Source organism: Podarcis raffonei, chromosome 18 (genome assembly GCF_027172205.1).
Source record: "Podarcis raffonei isolate rPodRaf1 chromosome 18, rPodRaf1.pri, whole genome shotgun sequence".
NCBI classification, from domain to species: Eukaryota; Metazoa; Chordata; class Lepidosauria; order Squamata; family Lacertidae; genus Podarcis; species Podarcis raffonei.
Window position 1 is genome coordinate 2,915,222 of NC_070619.1, and position 23,120 is coordinate 2,938,341.

A 23,120-nucleotide genomic window follows, 5' to 3' on the forward strand; every position below is an offset into this window, starting at 1 on the left:
GCAGCTCAGGAATGACGCCCTTTTCTTTCTGCCTTCCAGCCAATGTCAAGTTACGCCCTCCTTGCCGAAAACGCGTACATCAAAATGGTGAGTGGGGCTGGGTCTGCTCCTCCGTGGAGTGCAAGCGCCTTAAGTGTGCAGTGGTTGAGCGATGGTCTCCAGCTCCGCTGCTGCTGCTCCCTCTTCACAAATGCCTCCTCCCGCAGACCTACGACATCCAGGGGAACCTGCAGAACGACAGCCAGGTGACCGTCTCCATCATCTTCGAGAACAAAAGCAGCAGCTTCCTGAAGAGCATGGAGCTGAATGTCCTGGACTCACTCAACACTAAAATGTTCCGGCCGGAAGGCTCCTCGATACATGACGGAATTCCTGTCCCCTTCCAGCTGCCCCCTGGTATGTCCTGTCTTTGCTGGGGACGGTGCAGGGTTGGCCAGAGTTGTCAAGGAGTGTCAAGAAAGCCTCCCTTTCCACCAAATGTTTAATGGCATCAAAGGGGTCATATCTAGATTAAGCCCAGGGGCAACCTTTCAAATTATTATTATTATGCCAGAAGACAATTATTAGAGGCCTTACAACTCAATAGGCTGACTTCTATGCTACCAACGGTTCAGAACCTGCTTTCGGACAGTAATGATCAAATTACTTTAATAGTGGCTGAATTTTTGAGTGCTGTCCATGTAGAAAGACTGGGCCATTATAAAGAGATTTAGTGGTTGTATTATTTATGCAAATTGTTTTTCTTTGGAGTTAAAGATCTGACTGGGACAAACCTTGTTAGGTTGAGCTTGTATTTTGCATAATTTGTATACAGTTTCTATTTGATAATGTGTGGTTTTGCTATGCATAATAAAGGATATTTGATTATTATTATTTTTTTCACATAATAGATAGATAGAAACTTCATATGTTTGAGCCACCAGCTATATCAATAAGATAAAATATACTGGGGAATATGTTCTGGAGGTTTACTGGAAGTTTACATTAATACAAATGACAGAATTTGATAGTAGTTGAGGGGCAGTCTTCTCTGTAGCTGTGTGACTTTGCTGAGGGTCTTTGATACTTTTCATTTTCATACACTTCCAAACTATGTGTTCTTAGTGTGCCTCTGTGTGGGTTTGGTAGGGCTCCCCCCCCCCAATCGATCAAGCTTGAGCCAAAATGGAAGAGAGTGAATATTTTTGAATTTATTTCTTTTTTAAAATTTTCTCCATTCTCCCAATTTAGGGGTGTCCAACGAAGCCCAGTTTGTCTTCACCTTGCAAAGTATTGTCATGGCGCAGAAACTAAAAGGAACCCTCACGTTTATCGTCAAAGTAAGGGCCTCTTCCACTTTCCCAGTGCTTGAATTCTATTATTATTATTCTTATTACTAATATTACTATTATTATTACAATTCATTGCCTGCCCTTCACCCCAAGGTCCTATGGCAGGCTGTTACAATTAAATTTTACTTACTTTCATGTTTTTATAAAGATATTTATTAAGTTTCCAATTTTATACAAACAAAAAGAAAAAAGAAAAAGAAAAACACATACAATTCTGAATACTTAATTTTCTATGACATATTTCCCTGACCTCCTCATACCTCCCCTTCTTGTATTCCAATTCATGTTTTTAACCTTTATTTTTTTACTCCGTGAACCGCCCCAAGATCTTGTGATGAAGGGTGGCCTATAAATCTCATAAGTAAAATAAGAATAAACAAAAGCACACCGTTAACATTAAAACTCATTTTTGCACGGTATTTTTTTTTTAAAGTTTGAAACAGATTAAGGATGAAAGAGCCCCGAACCAGTTTCGTAAATAAATAAGTCAGGGGACTTAAGGCTCTTCAAGACGACGCTGAACACCCAATCTCCACCTTCATCGCTGGCCATTGGTCATGCTGGCCACAGGGGCTCATGGCAGAGTTTAGCAGCACCCGCAGGGCATCCTGCCAATATGTGGGCATCTAGGAGGGTGGGTGAAGGCACCGCCCTCTCTGGGGAGAAGGAGGCAGCTACATAGACCTCATTTTTCTCCTCCTCGGTCCCTCTGTCCTCCACAAAAATGTGTTTATTACTTCTCCAGCCAAGGTTGAGTGCAGGAGGCAGACAAAGCCGGCTGGCAGCTTGATATATAAAAATCCACTGTGCAGCTACACTAACAAAATCTGTGGCCTGGAGGGGTTATTGCTTTTCCGTTGTGTATTGTTGTGTTTTTATGCCAGAAAACCGCCCTGGGATCCTCAGATGAAGGGCAGTATATAAAAATAATAAATGGTGATTTTCTATTAATATATTGGGTGCGGCTTTATCCCATCCTTGGGACTCTTACAGGTAGAAGGGACTGTAAAGCCAGATTTTTTTTCCAAAGCATCGGAGAGGAACAGCTAGGCGGTTGGCTGGAGTGAAAAATGGAGCATGTGGGAGGGTCCGTGGCGGGGCTTTTTCTGCCTCCTTCCTCCATTGGGACCCATGAGAAGAGGCTGTTTCAGGGATGCATTTGGGGGGGCGTCTGCTTCCTTTGCCCCCACTTCCCACCCTCTGTTGTTTTCTGGCAGGACGAGGAAGGCTCAACACACGAAAAGCTGGACTTCAAGTTGCATTTCAGCTGCGCCTCCTACCTTATCACGACGCCCTGTTACAGGTGAGCTCTTGAGACTCTGGGAGCGGACAGATGAACTTCTACTGTTGGATGCAGAGATCGACCTGACACGCTTCTCCCTTGGCCTGCTTTTATGAGAAAATGTTTGTAGAATCATAAATTGTAGAGTCAGGAGGGACCACCAAGGGCCATCTAGTCCAACCCCCCTGCAATGCAGAAATCTGCTCAAGCATCCATGACAGGTGGGCACCCAACCTTTGCTTAAAAATCACCAAGGAAGGAGAGTTCACAGCTCCCAAGTAAACCCTTTCCACTATCACACAGCTCTCACCGTCAGAAACTTCTTCCTGATGTTTAATTGGAATCTCCTTCCTTGTAACTTGAAGCCATGGGTTCGAGTCCTGCCCTCCAGAGCAGGGGGAAACAAGCTTGTTTATGAACCCTATTTCTTTGCAACGTCATTTGAATGTACTTACTTTGATGCTTCTCCCTTCTTTGTGTGTCGGCATGAGTGTGCGTTTGCTCGCCAGGGCTGGTTGGTCCCAAGATCATAATAAACAATTTCATTAAAAGGCTTTTCCTGCCCACCTTGGGCAGAAGTGGCCAAGCCAGAGGTGGTGTCCCGGCCCACTCCTCTTCCCCCAGCTTCCTTTGCCGCTCAATTCACCTTGATTTCTCCTCCCCCAAGTGATGCTTATGCCAGGTTGCTGGAGTCGGGGGACCTGCACGCCAGATCCTTCAAAGTCGACAGCATCACCATGCCTTTCCACCACCTCCTGGCGAAAATCTGCTTCCACCATCACTTCTCAGGTGAGGTCCTGCTGCAGTAAGTTCCTCCTCCTCAAAAAACAACAACAACAACCCAGGATAGACTGTCATAGTGGGGTTGGAGAGCTGAAAATAATGTCAATGGATTGGTTGCCAGGCCTGATTTCCCCCCCTCCAGCTGTTGGCATTTGTTATGGGGCAAATTTGAGGGTTTCCACGCCCTGCTTAAGACCTTATGACTGGCAGGTAAGGGGGGTTGGGCTTTTGCTGCCTTTACGTGTCATCTCTCTCTGCACCGGGTTTGGATGCGTCAGGAGTGAGCTTGCCCACTCTCTGAGGAGGCCTTCTGTCGCTTCTCAGCATGAGTCCCTGCTTTGAGCTCTGCTTCTTCCCCCCAGGAGATCTAACCAGTGCTTCTTGCTGATATGGGCAGAGGGAGTAAGCTCTCCTCCTCCTCCTTCTCATTCACACTCCTGAAAGCTTAGCCTTGTTTTTGAGGGAGAGGACGAAGACGCCCCATCTTAAACTCCAGCGGGTGCAGAATGCTGCGGCGAGACTCCTTACGGGGTCTTCGCTGTGAGATCACATTCATCCGGTGCTATATCAACTGCACTGGCTCCCGGTGGAGTACAGGATCAGGTTTAAGGTGCTGGTTTTAACCTTTAAAGCCCTATACGGCCTAGGACCCTCGTACCTACGGGACCGCCTCTCCTGGTATGCCCCACAGAGGAACTTACGGTCTTCAAATAAAAACATCTTGAAGGTCCCAGGCCACAGAGAAGTTAGGCTGGCCTCAACTAGAGCCAGGGCTTTTTCGGCTGTGGCTCCGACCTGGTGGAACACTCTGTCACAAGAGACTAGGGCCCTGCGGGACTTGACATCTTTCCGCAGGGCCTGCAAGACAGAGCTGTTCCACCAGGCCTTTGGCTAGGGCACAGCCTGACTCCCTCCCTCGGCAATCTTCGCGGAGCTCTGGCCCAGTGGTGGCCAGTGGCTTGAATTTAATTAATTTTATAATGAATGATTTTAGAGTGTTGTTTGTGTTGTACTTTTGTATTGTTGTATTGTTGTTAGCCGCCCTGAGCCCGGCTTCGGCTGGGGAGGGCGGGATATAAATAAAAAATTTTATTATTATTATTATTAAACGCCTTCTCTTTCCTTCCCCTTCAGTTGTCGAGCGAGTGGGCTCCTGCGCATCGATGTATAGCCGTTCTATCCAGGGCCATCATGTCTGTCTGTTAGTTAAAAAGGTAAGTGGGGGGGGGCAGACACAGTGGGGTGATGATTGCATCCTGGAGGAGTCGCTCCACCTCCTTTCTGTTGATGGATGGCCATCCTGACTCGGCCCCAGACACACTGATCAGATGTTTGGAAGCTGTGGCTGGATGGTTACGTGGGAGCCAGTTGAAGTTAAATCCTTCGAAGACAGAGGTCCTCTGGCTGGGACGGGACGATATGGGATTGGGGGGGCAACTCCCATCTCTTGCGGGGGTGCAATTAGTGCCAGCACCGTCCGTTAAGAGTTTGGGTGTAATCTTCGATACCTCCCTCTCCATGGAGGCACAGATTGCAGCTATAACAAAGGCGGCATTTTTTCATCTCCACCAAGCTAAGCAATTGGCTCCTTACCTCTCTCGCCCTGACCTAGCCACTGTGATCCACGCGACGGTCACCTCCAGACTGGATTATTGTAACTCGCTCTATGTGGGGCTGCCCTTGAGACTGACCCAGAAACTCCAGTGGGTGCAGAATGCCGCAGCGAGACTCCTTACGGGGTCTTTGCTGCGAGATCACATTCACCCGGTGCTATACCAGCTGCACTGGCTCCCGGTGGAGTACAGGATCAGGTTTAAGGTGCTGGTTTTGACCTTTAAAGCCCTATACGGCTTAGGACCCTCGTACCTACGGGACCGCCCCTCCCGGTATGTCCCATGGAGGAACTTACGGTCTTCAAATAAAAACATCCTGGAGATCCCAGGCCACAGAGAGGTTAGGCTGGCCTCAACTAGAGCCAGGGCTTTCTCGGCTGCGGCTCCGATCTGGTGGAACGCTCTGTCACAAGAGACAAGGGCCCCGCAGGACTTCACATCTTTCCGCAGGGCCTGCAAGACAGAGCTGTTCCACCAGGCCTTTGGCCAAGGCACAGTCTGACCCCCTCCTTTGGCAATCCTCACAGAACTCTAGCGCATGGTTGCCATTAATTTGATTTTGAACTGATTTTAAAATGAATTGATTTTAGAATACTGTGTTATTTTTATTGTTGTTAGCCGCCCTGAGCCTGGCTTCGGCTGGGGAGGGTGGGATATAAATTATTATTATTATTATTATTATTATTATTATTATTATTATTATTTGATTGCGTTGGTTGGCCACAACCTGTGTTTGCTGTCTCATCTCTCTCCGCACCCACAAATGAAAATCCGCTCTCTTTCCAAAGGGAGAGAACTCCGTCTCCGTCGATGCCAAGTGCAATGAGCTGACCTTGCTGGGCAACCTGCTGTCTGAACTCAAGGAGACCTTGTCAAAGTGCTGAGTTGCTCCCGAGAAACTGGTGCGATCCGTTCTCCTCCCCCCGCCTGCCCCCAAGAGAGGAGTGTCGTGAGGCTCACACAGACTGAATCCGGCCGAGCGATGAAGAATTCTCTCACCTCCCCTCTCTCTCCCATGCGCACGTACGGTCCTCCCCTACCTGCCCCTCCTGGGGGTGGGCATTTTCCCACTCCCACTCCGCCCTGGGACGTGGGGGTGGGTGTTGTTTTTCGGTTCTGGCGGTTTACACATCCCGAAGCTGTCGTCTTTTCTCTCTCTCCCCCCTTCCCTCACATTCCATTTTGAACTTTTCGACCAGCCGTGGTGGGGAACTTCTTCTGTACCACAGAAGCTCCCTACCATCGTTGACGCAGCCACCCAAGAGATCCTTGCCACAGTCCATGGCCGCATGAGGTGTGGTGCTGAGCGGCCCAAGAAATCGCAGGCACCGCATCTCTTTAAATCGGCTCCAATTTCACGGTTGCTCTTCTGGGTCACCACCCTCCATAGTGTTGGTGTGGTGGTCCACATCCAGGCTGACTGTACCTGTAATTAGTTTTGTTGTTGCTGTTGTTGGGGTTTTGGGTTTTTTTACGTTGGCTTCCCTCCACCACAAGCCAGTTGTGTTTGCCTCCCCTTCTGCCTCCCGAGGACGGGATTCATTCCTGTTCTGCGAGATCAATCAATTCCCTTTCCCCTTCCCATGCGTCTTTGTGATATCCGCTTAGAGAGAGAGAGAGAGCGCAAAATTTCACATTCCTGAAGTTTTTATTTTGTTTAGAATGTAGCAAAAAGAAAACTGGAAATCCAAAGGTTCATTGTCTCTTGGTTTTGTGTGTGGATCCCCCCCCCACTTTATTTTTGACATTTTTATTTGGCTTACCATGTGAGGTTGACCCCTTTGGCTGCTGCTGCTGCTGTTCTGGCCATGGTCCTCCCACCATGACCCCAGTTATCCCTTTTCGCCCCATATTCCACCCGTTCCCATAAACTGTGCCTTGGGCTTCTGAACTCCCAGATCAAGACTCTTAATCGATCAGCTGCGTGACATTGGTCCGAGAAACTGGCAGAGCGCACAGCTTGTGGGACGGCTTCCTTGTGTTTTTTGGAGATTCTTGGCTGGAAACAAGTCTTCTTCCCTCTAGTTTCGACAAACCTTCCCCCACGCGCCTGTCCCGTAAGACGGAAGCGAGCCGGCGACTTATTTATTTTGAAATCAGCTTGATCACTGTTGAAAGGAATATGGCACTTAGCAATTTTTTAAAAAGAACCCACCTGTTTCGCAAAATATCATTTTTGAACCTCCTCACCCCCACCCCCAAATAAAGTATATTTTGTGGGATGCAGAGAGAGAGCGCACAGAAACAAGCATGAAAACCCTGGTCTCTGGCTTGCTTTTTGATGTGCTGCTTGTTTCAAGACACGGGTGCCTCAACCTCCCCCCCCCCCATAATTTAGGGGTAGGTTTGGGTTTTTTGAAATCCAAAACCACTTGCAAAATGCTTGCCGGCTTGGGGAAAGAGGGGTTCGTTTTGCTCTGGCAGAACTTGATTTATCAGATGGATCCAGGTCTCCCCTCTCCCACATTATCGTCGGGGCCCATAAAAGTATTAAAAAAGTTCTTTGGGGCGGGGAGAAGCTCCTGGTCAACCTTCCGTGGCTTAGTCCGGATTTTTGCGTGCGCGTTGGGAGGGAGACTGCACGGCGTCTTTTAAATTTGTCTTAAAAAGGACAAAGGTTCCTTGGAATTAGTGGATTAAAAAAAAGAAGTATATATATATCTATATATGTGTACATATATTCCTGGATGAAAAATAAAACCCTCACTTTAGCATGTAGATTATGTTCTCTTGCAGAAACCTTTTGGTGATTCTAGAACCTTTAAAAAACTGTATGATGTGTTTTTTTGGGGGGTTGGGAGGAAGAAGAAAATCAAACTTATTTGCTATCGACATTCCCCCCCTTCCCCTGAAATCCCCGAAAGAGAAAAACGCCACAAAGCTGCTGTACCAATTTTTGTGTGTGCGTGTGTGTATGTTGAGATGATCCAATAAAATTACAAAACCAGCTGACTCTTGAAAGGTCTTTCATCTTTCCCCATGCTTTGGAAAAGCTTCAGTTTTGGGTAAAGGGACCCCTGACCATTAGGTCCATTCGTGGCCGACTCCGGGGTTGCGGCGCTCAGCTCGCTTTATTGGACAAGGGAGCCGGCGTACAGCTTCCGGGTCATGTGGCCAGCAGGACTAAGAGCAGCGCACGGAAACGCCGTTTGCCTTCCCGCCGGAGCGGTACCTATTTATCTACTTGCACTTTGACGTGCTTTCAAACTGCTAGGTTGGCAGGAGCAGGGACCGAGCAACGGGAGCTCACCCCGTCGTGGGGATTCAAACTGCCAACCTTCTGATCGGCAAGTCCTAGGCTCTGTGGTTTAACCCACAGCGCCACCCACGTCAGTTTTGGTTACTTACCCATTAATTCACCATTTCGTTTTTTCTTGAGCCATCAAACCCCTTTTTCAGTTGATCCCATTTTCCCTTTCAAAAGATCCAGACCATTTCATATGTAGTTGGGAGGGATCTACCAGGTTCCTGGCTGTTTGTAAAACCAATGAGACCATCTTTCCAATAAGAACCAAGCTTCAAGGCACCAAACTGCAGGGGTCTCTCTATCCATAATTTTATTACATCAAAGTGGGCTCTCCATAGAACATTGCAGAAAAGGAAAGAATTCAGCAGATCGGGGCGAGGAGCTGGAGAACGGGGGTCTCTCCCTCAAGCTCCTTCAGCGCCATCAAGTTGAGCCAGTTTTTCGAGAGGGTGCTTTCTATACCTAGGGGACACAGAAAGCAGGCATTAGAGACACCCCTTGTAGCTGCTGTCCCTAAAACCGGCATGCAGTGCCCTTCTGACTCCACCTTTCCATCTCTGTAACATGGTGGCATAACAGATTAGGAACCTGTGGCCTCCCCAGATGTTGGGAGGACCATTCCTGATTTTGGGGCATGGTGGCTGTTTGCCAGGAGTTGGCAGCCACAGGGGTTCCTATGTCCCTTTTTGAAGAAGAGGCACAATCCCTCAAAAGGGAATGCCTCTTTAAGATGGAACCATTACTCCCATCTCACACGTGGTCTGGAAGGACAGGGGGTGAGAGTCCAGCAACTTTGGATGGACCAGAGATGTTTCATCCTTCTTAATCTAAGAAGAGGTCTTCCTTGCTAATGGAAGAGAATACCTCTATTTCACATCAGCCCATAAGTCGTGAAGCCATGCCCCCTGCAGCACCCAAGACAAAGTTTTGGAAACTTACTCGTAAAGTTCAGGTTCTCTGGTCTGCGGAAACAGAGGAAGACAAAGAGTTAAGTTCAGTGTCATGTGCCGGTTGTATACATGTGTCGATAAAAAGCAAAACTACTAAAGACACCCTGGCCTTTATTTCAAGGAGGCCAAACCCTGAGTTAGTGCCCAGAACCCCTGGAGTCTCTCGCCACTTGGAGATTTGGGTGTGCACAACACTGGTGTCAGAAGTGGGATTCTACTGACCTCTTTTCCAGGGAAACTCAGCCCTGGGTAGATTCAGGAATCCCCCTGGAATATCGCTGCTCAAGAGATTGGAGTGGCGTGTAACAATATTTATCATAGTTTCAAAGTGTGGTTGTTTTAAGCTGTTTTTATATATGTTAACAGTCATTGCATTGCGAATCACTTCCAGATGCCTCGTGGGAAGCAATTCATTAGTGAACTGAATAAGGAAGAGCACGATTTTCTGCCAGAGTGTGCTGGGAGCTGTCTTTTAAGAATATTAGATGGCCTATCTATTCCAGCACCCTCTTCTTGCGGTGGCCAACTAAGATGCCTCTGGGAAACCCAAAGGCGTGAATCGAACACAAGAGCCCTCTCCTCTCTTGTGTTTTCCAGCAGTTGTTATTCGAAGCATTACTACCTCCAGTCGTGGCGGGCAGAGCATAGCCTTCTTGGCTAGCAGCCATCGATGGCCATGAATTTGTCTAATCCTCCTTTAAAGCTATCCAGTGGCAGCGAGTTCCACAGTTCAACTGTGCCGTGTGACAAAATACTTCCGGGTCATGTGGCCAGCAGGACTAAGCCGCTTCTGGCGAACCAGAGCAGCGCACGGAAACGCCGTTTACCTTCCCGCTGGAGTGGTACCTATTTATCTACTTGCACTTTGATGTGCTTTCGAACTGCTAGGTTGGCAGGAGCAGGGACCAAGCAACAGGAGCTCGCCCCGTCGCGGGGATTCGAACCGCCAACCTTCCGATCAGCAAGCCCAAGAGGCTCAGTGGTTTAGACCACAGCGCCACCCGTGTCCCCTTTCTGCACTAAAAAGCACCAAATACTGCAACCATTCTCCATCCTCTTGATCATTCGGGTTGCCCCTTTTCTGAATTTTCCCCTGCTCTACAATCTCCTTTTCAAGGCGAGGTGACCAGAACAGAACAGGGCATTCAAAACGTGGCCACACCACAGACTTGCAGCTTTATGGCATTAGGATCAGGGCGCTGGGAATTGTCGCTTTGCAAGGGGCAAACTACAGCTGTCTTTGGGACTCTCTCTGGGGGAATCCATTTTTGAAAATGTCGCGTGCGCGCGCAGCCACAACAACTTTCGGCTCAGCAACTCCCGTCCATCTTTCCTCCAGGCTGGTTGTTTACCTTGTAGATGTGCAGTGGCTGAAAGATAAAGGGATGGGGAGAGAAAGACAGAATTGTACAGCTGGAAGAGACCCCCACTGCAATGCTCTAAAAATGTTCTTGGTGGTTTCTTAAAACACATTGATGCTGTGGGTCCCAATTCCTTTCCTTCCCCCTGTATCTGCCTCCCTCTTGTGGACCCTGTAGGTGCTGTAATCCGCCCAGAGCGGCTTGGGAAACCCAGCCAGATAGGCGGGGTATAAATAATAATAAAAATATTATTATTATTCCAGGTTTACACCTGCTTAGCTGCTGCAATGCTGCACCAGCAGGAATCGATAGGCGTTGAAAGGCACCTCAAGGGTGCCAGCCCCCCTGCTGAACGCAGGATGCAACATAAAATCCCAGAGTAAAATCCTGAAAAGCACAACATCCCTGACAGGATGGCCTGTCAGCTCTGGCGCCGCCTCCTGGGACGGAACAATTATCCCAGAAAGGGGCCACTCCTTTCTAGGACTGAGTCCCTGCTATATCGTCTCGGCAGCTATTCGTTAATTTAATCTATAAGCCTCCCCCCTCTCCCACAAACTCATTCTCCCGGCCGCTGTTTCCCCACCCGCAACTGTTGCCCTACGTTTTGTGGGGGAGTACCTCAGTTTTTTCCAGTGGCTTTCAAGGAAATGGGCACCTACCTAAATCCCGGGAGTTGCTTCAGTGCCATCGACCACTCGCCTGGGTTCCTGTGAAGACAGCAGCCAGGTGTTAAAAAATCACCTGGAAGAGTTCCCAGCTAATTTTTAAAAAGAAACTCTGAAATTTTGGATTATTTGAAGGGGAAAAAATATCGTAACCAAATGAAATCACAAGCAGGATTTGAAATTTGAGCAACGGGAAGATAGCGATAATAGATGAAATGGAGGAATATGAAATGTGTGATATTATATTTGTGAAAGGGATTGGTATGAAAAACAGCATGGAAAAAAGGCGGAAAGTCAAATCAAAAGAGAAACGTATAACAAATTTGAAAATTGAAATTAATTGGTTAAAGTTTTGAAAAATTAATTTAAAAGTCTTAAGTAAAAAAAAGAGTTCCTAGCAAAATCATTTCTGAGGATCTTAACTCACACACACGCACACAAATGTCATATTCTGCACACACACACACAACACAATGTGGGTCATCTAGTCCAATCCTCTGTGATGCAATAATCTTTTGCCCAGTGCAGGACTTGAACCCACAACCCTGAGATTAAGTCTCGTCTTCTGCCCACTGAGCTATCCCAGCTCATCTTGCCCCTCCGGCTGGGTCTCCCTTATGTGGATTCAGCTGCTCAATGTTTCACTTTTGGCAACCTGGACAAAAGTGGTGTGTTGTTTGTTTTTTTCCACCTCGGGGGCCAACCCAGAGCCCCCCCCCAGCTGGTCATTTCAGAAAACTGCTGCCCCTCCGCTGTCCGTCAGGGGGACTCCTGCCACTGCCTTCCTCGCAAGAGTGTCGCATGGGGCGCAGCCAAGGGGGCCTTGCAGAAAGGGGCAAAATCTTCCATTTCCCGCGCTCAAATTTTCGTCGCTGCGGAAAACTTTGCTCCAAAACACACGTGAAAATGCCCAACTTACGTTGTCAAACTGTATCTGAGAGAGAGAGAGAGAGAGAGAGAGAGAGAGAGAGAGAGAGAGAGGAAGAGAAGGAAAAAACAGGATATAACAGGCATCTTTATTTCTTTATATTTCTTCAACCAAATTCTTATATCGCTGGGTTGTAACAAAAACCTCTAAGTGGTGTGCAAGAAACATTAAATTTTACTGGTAGAAACAGTTTTAAAAATGGCTAAAAGCACTTGAAAGGTAATTAAAATGAGCGACAGTACTAAAAGGAGATCAAAACACATCAGTGTTTATGGGGCAACACAGCCAGATGGGCAGGATATTATTATTACTATTAATAATAACAATGAATAAATAATGTGTCTGGATAGTCCTCCCTAAACAAATATCTTTTAAGTAGGCACCGCAAAGGGTACCGCGGAAGTTCCTGCCCGATATCAAGTGGCAGTGAGTTCCCAAGTCTTGGTGCCACCACCTAATGGGAATCCTGTAGAGCCCCCACCAGCCAGTTCTTTCTCAAGGTGGGCAGGACTGCTGCGTTCTGCTTCCCCCAAACAGCCTGGGGCTTGTCGCCCGTGCATGGACATGGCATTGTTGACCTCCGTAAGGTGAAAGTCCGAAGGGCCGAGATGGGGCCCTGTGGCCCTCATTATATTGCCGGGACTGCAACTTCCAGTAGCCCCAGCAGCCCACATGGCCGAGAGCTGGGAATGGCAGGAGTTGGAGCTCTGCAAAAATGAGAGTGCCACTGATCCTTGATCTAAGAAGAGGCATTCCCTCCCTCCCTCCCTCCCTTCTTCTTTTTTATTATTAAAAATGCAGCAAAATAGCTGCATACAAATTCCATAAAGCAGAGACTGCAGCACAAAGCAACACACAGTAACAAGAGCAGTTCCAAAGTGGTTCAAAAAACCCCAGCCACAATGTCTTGATTAAAACCTGAGACATTACAAAAGTTTTCCAACCACCTGCCTGTATTCTATGAAGCAGGTGTCAGGCAAATGTCATTTTACATGGTCTTGAAACATTGGCAGGTTCTCCACAGACAGGTTTGTGAGGCTGGGGGGAGAGCTTTATTTTCTCCCCCCCCCTTTCATATGAAAAGAAGGGAAACCAGGTTTTATTTTCCTTTATAACCCCATTTGCAACTCTTCCAAGCCCAGTTAGACGTTCCGAACTAATATTATTGAACCACATCTCAAGAAGTCGCAACACCTGGGATTTCCAGGGATCTGCTATCACTAGATGTGCAGCTACCAGCAGAAAAAGAATTACCGTATTTTTCGCTCTATAAGACGCACCAGACCATAAGACGCACCTAGTTTTTGGAGGAGGAAAACAAGAAAAAAAATATTCTGAACCTCAGAAGCCAGAACAGCAAGAGGGATAGCTGCGCAGTGAAAGCAGCGATCCCTCTTGCTGTTCTGGCTTCTGGGATAGCTGCGCAGCCTGCATTCGCCCCATAAGACGCACACACATTTCCCCTTACTTTTTAGGAGGGAAAAAGTGAGTCTTATAGAGCAAAAAATACAGTAAATCTTTATGCTGGGTGGTGGGGTCGGAATCTGGGTTTTGTGAAAGCTAAGGCTGGTACTGGCAAAGGAGGTTGTTTAATAATTTCAGAGAGAAAATTGAAGAGCCCGGTCCAAAATATATCTACGATTTTGCATTCCCGGCAAGCATGAAGATATCTTCCAAGGGGCAGTCTCCTTCCTCAGGAGGGACTGCATCTTGCCAATAGAGGCCTTCCGCCAATGATCTATGGAGGGATGCAAATTCTGCCTGCTCCTGCTGCAAGGAGGGCATTTCCCCATTCCCAGAAGGAAGCGCCTGTCCTGAACAGAAGCATTCTTCCATCGCTTGCATGCAGTAGAGAATGCATCTTCTTAGACCACGGCAAACCTGTGACCCACCCGATGTTGCCGACTCCCAATTCCCGCTGGCCCCAAGGCAGGGATGAGTCCAACAACTTGGGGAGGGTCCCAGGTGGCCCCTCTCCCCGTCTCGCTTCGTTCACCCTGTCTCTATAAACACAGGGACTAGAAACTTGCCCAGGGACTGCTTGCTCCCCTTTCTTGCCTCCCAAATGCCTGCCCACCACCGCTAACCCTGCACAGCCCCTGGAGTACTCACATGTACTCGTAGAGTCCCTTCAAGGCATCTTCCCAGTCTTCAGAGGACCTGGGGGGTGGAAACAGGGGACAGAAACTCGGGGTCAGAATGTGGGGTTGTGGCTAGAGAGACTTCCTGGGTGTCAGGGCCAGACTGAAGCCACTTCCCCTAATGAACCAGTCTCCCCTGTTTTTTAATGATTATTACCGTATTTTTTGCACCATAACACTCACTTTTTTCCTCCTAAAAAGTAAGGGGAAATGTCTGTGCGTGTTATGGAGGGAATGCCTACGGGTGGCATGCCTACGGATTTTCCTCCTCTAAAAACTACGTGCGTGTTATGGTCGGGTGCGTGTTATAGAGCGAAAAATACGGTAGTTTATGAGGGCCGCTGGTGGCGCTGTGGGTAAAACCTCAGTGCTTAGGACTTGCCGATCGTATGGTCGGCGGTTCGAATCCCCGCGGCGGGGTGAGCTCCCGTCGTTCAGTCCCTGCTCCTGCCCACCTAGCAGTTCGAAAGCACCCCTAAGTGCAAGTAGATAAATAGGTACTGCTTTATAGCGGGAAGGTAAACGGTGTTTCCGTGTGCTGCGCTGGTGCTGGCTCGCCAGAGCAGCTTCGTCATGCTGGCCACGTGACCCGGAAGTGTCTGCGGACAGCGCTGGCCCCCGGCCTCTTAAGTGAGATGGGCGCACAACCCTAGAGTCGGACACGACTGGCCCGTACGGGCAGGGGTATCTTTACCTTTACCTTATTAGTTTATATTATTTACTTTAATTTTTATTTTTTACCAACAACCAAACACAAACATTGGGTATACATAATCAATAACAACACATTCAAATCAACCATATGTACAAATTTATATACGTTAACACTCCTCCATCCACAAGTTTTTTTTTAACTTTTAACATTTTAATTGCCCCAAATTGTTCAGACCTACCCAAACAATTCGTTACCTTCTCAAAGCAATCCTCCTCTTTCTCACTGACCTCAAACCCTTTCATTCTGTGTATCTTCACAGTTAGATATTCTAAAATTATAATATTATTCAGTTTTTTCCTCCATCGGTTCACCCCTAGCTCTTCTGCATTTTTCCAATTACTCACTATAACCTGTCTGGCTGCAGTTACCTTGCCCTTATTTTGTGTTATGAAACAAACAGATAAAGAGGGAAAGGTACCCCCATCGCCTGCACTTTCAATTCATCGTCTTTTTTGCAGTTTTTAATGGAAGATCAAACTAAGATCATGGCCACTGGTCTCATCACCTCCTGGCAAACACAAGGTGGCGAAATGGAGGCAGTGAGAGATTTTACATTCTTGGGTTCCATGATCACTGCAGACGGTGGCAGCAGTCACGAAATTAAGAGACGCCTGCTTCTTGGGAGGAAAGCAATGACAAACCTGGACAGCATCTTAAAAAGCAGAGACATCACCTTGCCAAGAAATGTTCGTATAGTTAAAGCTATGGTTTTCCCAGTCGTGATGTATGGAAGTGAGAGCTGGACCATAAAGAAGGCTGATCGCCAAAGAATGGATGCTTTTGAATTCTGGTGCTGGAGGAGACTCTTGAGAGTCCCATGGACTGCAAGAAGATCAAACCTCTCCATTCTGAAGGAAATCAGCCCTGAGTGCTCACTGGAAGGACAGATCGTGAAGCTGAGGCTCCAATACTTTGGCCACCTCATGAGAAGAGAAGACTCGCTGGAAAAGACCCTGATGCTGGGAAAGATGGAGGGCGCAAGGAGAAGGGGACGACAGAGGACGAGATGGTTGGACAGTGTTCTAACTGCTGGAAGTGTAAACAAGCAAATTGGGTTTTTTCCCCATATGTAGGTGCTGGACTTGTAAGAAAGCTGAGGGTATTTTGGGGTAGGATATATGATGAGATAAAAAAGATGCTCAAAGTGATTATACAAAAAAAGAAAGAAGTGAAGCTTTGGTCTTGGGGATTATAGGGACAGAAATTTCAAAAAAGATGATTAAGCTGTTTATGTAAGTAAAAAGAGAGCGGCTAGGATTTCTTAATGCACAAAAATGGAACGAAAAAGCTCCCGCCAATGAAGAATGGATAAGGAAATCAGTTTTGTTGAATTAATCAAACTCAATTGTTCTAATTGGATTTTGAATAAATGTACAGTTTGTTACTGATTTTGAGTTTCATGGTGTTATTATCTTCCTTGCAAACTGCTATTCTGAATACTGCTTTCCCCCCCCCCCCCGAGGAATGAGTTGGTGGAACCAATGGAGACGTACTCCCCACACCCCTGCAAAAATAAAAATGTTTGGGAACCTCTGACTTAGACTTCACGCAGTGGAGAATAAGCGCAGGAAAGGGCCTGGAAGCTTTTCTGCTATGGGAATCAGTGTCCCCCAAATGCCATTTGTAATTGTACTTTTTCTAACGTGGGAATGAGAGAGAGAATTCTTACTCGCAATTATATCCAAAGCAAGCTGGCTTGGTGGTGTTGCACGTTACGCAAGAAACGGCTTCGTATTGCTTTATTCCTGTAAAAAAAACAGAAAAACAAGACATCAAAGCAGCCAGACTGGTGACTGGAAGCGGCTGCTGGGACCATATAACACCGGTCCTGAAAGACCAGGCCTAGGCAAACTCGGCCCTCCAGATGTTTTGGGACTACAACTCCCACCATCCCTAGCTAACAGGACCAGTGGTCAGGGATGATGGGAGTTGTAGTCCCAAAACATCTGGAGGGCCAAGTTTGCCTATGCCTGTGAAAGACCTACATTGGCTCCCAGTGCATTTCTGGGAATGATTCACAGTGTTGGTGCTGACCTTGAAAGCCCTAAATGGCCTCAGCCCAGTAGACTTGAAGGAGCGTCTCCACCTCCATCACTCAGCCCAGACACTGAGGTCCAGCTCCGAGGGCCTTCTGGTGGTTCCCTCCCTGTGAGAAGTGAGATTACGGAGAACCAGGCAGAGGGCCTTCTCGGTGGTGGCACCCTCCCTGTGGAATGTCCTTCCATTAGATGTCAAGGAGATAAGCAACTATACAATTTTAGGGGACATCTGAAGGCAGCCCTGTATCGGGAAGTTTTTAATGCTTAATGTTTTATTATGTTATTATGTGTTGGAATCTGCCCAGAGTGGCTGGGAAACCCCATTCCGATGGGCAGGGTATAAATAAGACGGTGTTGCATGGTCCCAGCGGCCCCTCCCCATCATCAGTCTGGCAGCCGCATTCTGGATCAGTTGTAATAAAGCACTAGAACCGGCCATGCGGACGTCTTTGACATCCTCCTTTGGTATCCCTGTGCTGGCCACTCCCACAAGCCCTATTTCGGACAGGTAGATCAGGACAGGAGTCCAACAGCAGGTGGCGCCAGAGCCAATGACAAGCAGAGAGGGCTCTGTTTGGTTTTGTCCCTGTTCTCCTCCTCCCTCCCTGCTGTTCCATGAGGGCAACGCTCAGAAGCAGAAGGAAGAAGATGGCAGGCAGGTGGCAACCCCTGGAATGGAGGGAGGCAGGCAGATGGCCGGCTGGCTGAGGCTGGTGGCGCAGCATCTTCCAGTGCCACAGATGGACCCATTTCCTCTGCATCAGAGATTAAAACACCAGAGCATCATTTGCAATGCAAAGTCCAAACCCATGTTTTGAAGGATGGGGCAGTTTTGTTCAGCCGAGGGGCCGCCTTCCTTTGCAGGCCATCACCCAGGGGCCACTAGCCTTTAGTTTTAACCAATGCCTAACCGCCAATCGGGGACATGGGTGGCGCTGTGGGTTAAACCACAGAGCCTAGCGCTTGCCGATCAGAAGGTTGGCGGTTCGAATCCCCGTGACGGGGTGAGCTCCCATTGCTCGGTCCCTGCTCCTGCCAACCTAGCGGGACCTCTGACCAGTCAGTGGTCCAGTTGTGGCCGACTCTGGGGTTGCAGCGCTCATCTCGCTTTACTGGCAGAGGGAGCCGGCGTACAGCTTCTGGGTCATGTGGCCAGCATGACTAAGCCGCTTCTGGTGAACCAGAGCAGCGCACGGAAACGCTGTTTACGTTCCCACTGGAGCGGTACCTATTTATCTACTTGCACTTTGACGTGCTTTCGAACTGCTAGGTTGGCAGGAGCAGGGACCGAGCAACGGGAGCTCACCCCGTCGCGGGAATTCGAACCATCGACCTTCTGATCGGCAAGCCCTAGGCTCTGTGGTTTAACCCACAGCGCCACCCACGTCCCTATATAAACCACTCATACCTGCAGCTAACCCTTCAATCATGGATGCTGGCAAACCCACAGGCTCACGTCTTGACCCCACAAAAGTCAGAGGGTCTCAACACACGTTCCTCTCTCTCCATTCAGGCACACAAAAGGCATTGCTATGATTCAAGATGGGGGCACCCCTCCCCACAAAGCCCACTTACCACAATGGCGTTCACACTTCACTCTACCTAAGGAAAGGCGAGAGAGAGAGAGAAAGTGAGTCGGTTTTTAGGCAGTAGGGTTCCCGCGTGGCTCTCTGGCCGCTTCTCAAGAATAACAAACCACAAACTTGACATGAGCCAACAGTGTGACGCGGCAGCTAAAAAAGCCAATGCAATTCTGGGCTGCATCAATAGGAGTATAGCATCTAGATCAAGGGAAGTAATAGTGCCACTGTATTCTGCTCTGGTCAGACCTCACCTGGAGTACTGTGTCCAGTTCTGGGCACCACAGTTCAAGAAGGACACTGACAAACTGGAACGTGTCCAGAGGAGGGCAACCAAAATGGTCAAAGGCCTGGAAATGATGCCTTATGAGGAACGGCTAAGGGAGCTGGGCATGTTTAGCCTGGAGAAGAGGAGGTTAAAGGGTGATATGATAGCCATGTTCAAATATATAAAAGGATGTCACATAGAGGAGGGAGAAAGGTTGTTTTCTGCTGCTCCAGAGAAGCGGACACGGAGCAATGGATCCAAACTACAAGAAAGAAGATTCCACCTAAACATTAGGAAGAACTTCCTGACAGTAAGAGCTGTTCGACAGTGGAATTTGCTGCCAAGGAGTGTGGTGGAGTCTCCTTCTTTGGAGGTCTTTAAGCAGAGGCTTGACAACCATATGTCAGGAGTGCTCTGATGGTGTTTCCTGCTTGGCAGGGGGTTGGACTCAATGGCCCTTGTGGTCTATTCCAACTCTAGGATTCTATGATTCTATGAACTGAAATTTGGGCCACAGCCGGGCAGTTGATTAACCAGCTGCATTCAATCAACTTAACAGTGCTTGAGCTGAGATTCCTGCATTGCAGGGGGTTGGACTAGATGACCCATGGTGTCCCTTTCCAACTCTACAATGCTATGATTTATTTCCTGCAAGGCATTCCCAGAAGTTATGCATCCCCTGTTGATCTCAATTTCTGCGCTTCTAATGGTATTGTGTCATTATTTTTTTTGTCATTGATAATTTTGAAAACCAAGCAAACCGCCCCAAGGAGAAATGCAGAAACTACTCAAAAAGAAACCCCCCCAAAAAACAAGGGAAATACTGAAAAGCAAATTCACTAATAACCCCCCAACACAAATTTATTCCTCTTAATTATTTGCACAAATGGATGGGGAGTAGGTTTACCAACGAAGGAGGAATGGCTTATTATGAAACTATGCTGAAATGCATTCCCACAAGCGGACTTGTGACAAGGTTAAAGTCTTCTGGAATGATATATATAACGAGTTAAAAAAAATGCTCAGGTACACCTTTCCAAAGAGACCTGAAGCATTTATATTAGGAATGGTTGGACTGGAAATACCAAAAATAGATCAAAAACTGTTTATGTATGCTGCAACAGCGGCAAGAATTTTACTAGCCCAAAAGTGCAAACGGCAGGAGCGACCGACAATAGAAGAATGGCAGATGAAGGCAATGGAGTATGCAGAAATGGCAAGGCTGATGGGACGTATCCAGAACCAGGGTGATCAAGTGTTCCAGAAAGAATGGACTAAATTTATACTATACATAGAGACTCATTGTACACATATAAAGACACTAGCAGGACCGAAATAAGACTCGCTTCGTGAGAAGAATCAACATTCTATTTAAGACAAAAGTGAATGTTAAGACAAGATAAATATAGGATGGAGATGTTATAAATGTGCAAAATAAAATGTAGCAGAAGGACGGAGGGGAGTCAAAAGCTCTGCAAGAGCAAATGATACAACGGTTGTTATGTAATGGTATCGTATACAGTAATTGTTAAAATTTGGAAAATTAATAAAAATTATAGAAAAAGAAAAAAGTTTCCCACAAGCTGTCAATTGAGAAGGGTTCTTCCCACTGGCTGCCATATTAGAAGAGGGATTCCCAAGAGCTGAACTTTGCAATGAGACATTCCCACAAGCCATTATGGTAGAACAGGCACTTCCTTCAGCTGCCTGTTTGAAAAGGCATTCCTCTTTGTTGTGCCAATTCACTTGCTATTGCTCTTCAAAAACTTTAACAATTGAATATCAAATTGATTCTAGTTTAATACAAATTTACATGCTGACTCCCACGGCCTTTGCTGCTCAATATTACATGCATTTCCAAAGTACATTTCAAAAATAGAATTAACGCGCTTTAACATTTTATCCAGAGGCGATGCAGTCCCGTTGCCCACCATATTGAAAGAGGCATTCCCACAAGCCGGCCTGTGAAAGGGGCTTCTGCGTGAAAGAGCCACCCTGCTTTCTTAACATGCCTCTTCTTAACTAAGCCCTGCTCCGAAACACAGGTATGTATAATCCAGGAAAGAAACGGCAAACGACGGAAGGAGGGAACACTCACTTTCGATGATGGCATTCCGTAGCAATTTGACTTGTTCCTCGAAAATGGAACGCAGGATTTCCGGAAGGACACCTTTGGGGGGGAGAAGAGAGAGAAAGGTCTGGCAGCATGTGCGTGTGTTTTTTAAACTTGGTAGAGCATGAATCTTAACCTCAGGGTTGTTCTGTCGGGTCGTTATTCCAGAGTCCCCATCGCAAACAGAACATGCACCTGTAATGACACGGCTCTGGAGACTATGGAACATGTAATGCTCTTCTGTCCCAACTGGACAGATGAAAGATCTCGGTTTTTAACTCCTCTCATGAACAAGCTTCATCTCCCAATCCAGCCCTGGATAGTGTTCCTTTTTTTGCAGGATTCTGATTGTTGGATTACCGAGATGACAGCTAACTTCCTGCTCAGTGTGATGAAGAGGAAAGCGGCACTAACTTCTTTTTAACACCACAGCTGCAGTCGATATGCTGCACAATCGAATGAAGTTCCAAGTAGCTTTATTGTACAAGGACAATGGAGCTAGGACAAATCTGAGGAGCTGAAGGACCCCTTTAACGATCCTCCTCCACCCTCAGCAGTTTTTGTGTCTTTTTGTTTTAGTACTATCGGTCACTCGATGTTTTAAATCCCCTGTTGCTTCTGTTATTTCCTTTTTTTCTTTCCCCTTTAAGTATTCGCCCAGGACGATATCTACCTTTACCTCCCCACCCCCATTTTATGTTGTTATTTCTATGTATATCATGCTATGGCCACACGGCTAATGCAATAAATCTATTGAAGTAACCTCAGGGTTGTGAATTCGAGCCCCACATTGGGCAAAAGATTTGTGCGTCGTAGGGGGTTAGACTAGGTGCCTCTGGGGTTCCCTTCCGACTCTACAGTTCTGTGATTAGGAACATCTGCAAACTTTTGCAGAGGAATCACAGCCCCGGGCGATTCTAGTTGCCATAAATGGTCACCCTCATCCGGGCAAACTGATAAAGGCAGACCCTTTCTATATAATCTATATTTATATTTATTTACCTGGCTTGTAAGTGTTGCCTTTGAAGAGAGTGTCCAGCTTCCCATAGACGACTGTAGCTATTGCCTGGAGTTTCTCCATCGCTGTACAAGATGGGGAGAGATGGTGAAAGGACAGGATGTGGGGAGAGAGAGCATACAAAAAATCGTAAGCCCCCCCAGGAAGCCGCAGTCCACATGGACCTAAAATGCAAGGCTGCGCTCCTAACGGGTCAAGAGTTTTGGCAAAGGGACATTTTGATTTTTTTAAAAAAAGAATAACCTGGTTTTTAGTCACCACATCTTGTGGAAGGGAGTTCCACAGGTTAACCCAGTGCAGGAAAGCCTTGTCTTCCTTCGACTAAGTGGGAGGTGGGGGGAAACCTATTTGTTTAGCTCGAGGGCCACGTTTCCTTCGAGCTGGCCTTCCCAGGGCCACATCCCAGGGGCAACAGTGGGTGGTGCAAGGGATGTATGGGGCCAGGGGGAGTGGCCTGCAGAGATTTCCAGGGGCCAGGCGGAGAGGTCTCGAGGGCCACATTGGCACACAAGCCTGAATTTCCCCATCTTTGACATGGGGAGAGAGGGGGTGTTATTGCTTAGGGGTTGCTGTGACCCGAGGGCCACATCGGGAGGTTTGGAGGGCCACATCCGGCACCCTGGGCCTGCGAGGCGACTCACGGATCTCTGCCGGGACCCCCAGGTTCAGTTCCGCCAGGGTGTCCTGGGCCCAGCCCCGCAGCCTCCGCCCGGCAGCCGGGACGTCCCCCAGCCCCCAGGACTTGCGGCTCAGGTGGGGGGCGTAGGAGGCGAAGCGAAGGGCGAAGTTGGGGTCGCACTGCAGGCACAGCCAGGAGGGGCCCGGCCCCAGGATCAGAACCGCCACGAAGGCCAGGCATGGGCTCCGCCAACCCATCTCCCATCCCTGGCATCTCCAGGGCATCGGACAATGGGGCATTCTGGCTTCCAGGGAACGTTCCGGAACAGCCCCGGTGGTTCTAGATCGTTCCGGAGCGCGTTCTGGTTCTCCTGAGGGAGGTCTCTTCTGAGGGCAGCGTTGCCAACTCTCCCATCTCCTCTTAAGTGCTCCTGTGGCAGGGAGTTCCACAAGTTAGTCTGGCTA

At 47.8% G+C, this 23,120-nt stretch overlaps 2 protein-coding genes across 3 annotated transcripts in view; one reads left to right on the plus strand and one right to left on the minus strand.

Moving 5' to 3' along the window:
- Window positions 1–6,580, plus strand: part of AP3D1 (adaptor related protein complex 3 subunit delta 1) — a 47,523-nt gene extending 40,943 nt beyond the window's left edge. For both annotated transcript variants that reach the window (XM_053372478.1, XM_053372477.1), the window contains 7 exons: window positions 40–87; window positions 207–396; window positions 1,231–1,319; window positions 2,549–2,634; window positions 3,281–3,402; window positions 4,531–4,610; window positions 5,798–6,580. In XM_053372478.1, coding sequence (XP_053228453.1) covers window positions 40–87; window positions 207–396; window positions 1,231–1,319; window positions 2,549–2,634; window positions 3,281–3,402; window positions 4,531–4,610; window positions 5,798–5,893 — 711 coding nt within the window. In that variant the 3' untranslated portion in view covers window positions 5,894–6,580. The remainder of the gene's footprint in view (window positions 1–39; window positions 88–206; window positions 397–1,230; window positions 1,320–2,548; window positions 2,635–3,280; window positions 3,403–4,530; window positions 4,611–5,797) is intronic.
- Window positions 6,581–8,541: 1,961 nt separating this feature from the next.
- Window positions 8,542–22,949, minus strand: IZUMO4 (IZUMO family member 4). Its single transcript, XM_053372524.1, has 11 exons — window positions 22,679–22,949; window positions 22,022–22,102; window positions 21,005–21,076; window positions 18,634–18,660; window positions 16,689–16,764; window positions 14,276–14,323; window positions 12,155–12,169; window positions 11,230–11,277; window positions 10,559–10,576; window positions 9,196–9,218; window positions 8,542–8,718 (listed from the first exon to the last, which is right to left on the minus strand). The coding sequence occupies exons 1-11, from the start codon at window positions 22,938–22,940 to the stop codon at window positions 8,618–8,620; spliced, it is 771 nt and encodes a 256-aa protein (XP_053228499.1). The 5' UTR covers window positions 22,941–22,949; the 3' UTR covers window positions 8,542–8,617.
- Between the last annotated feature and the right edge of the window lie 171 nt (window positions 22,950–23,120).

Excerpts from the sequence above, each read along its gene's own strand:
- IZUMO4 (XM_053372524.1), bottom strand. The coding sequence starts at position 22,940 with ATGCCCTGGAGATGCCAGGGATGGGAGATGGGTTGGCGGAGCCCATGC. Across the intron at positions 16,765-18,633 it reads GAAGTGTGAACGCCATTGTG|GAATAAAGCAATACGAAGCC; the intron begins GTAAGTGGGCTT and ends TTTTTTTTACAG. Across the intron at positions 14,324-16,688 it reads TGCTTTGGATATAATTGCGA|GTCCTCTGAAGACTGGGAAG; the intron begins GTAAGAATTCTC and ends TCCACCCCCCAG.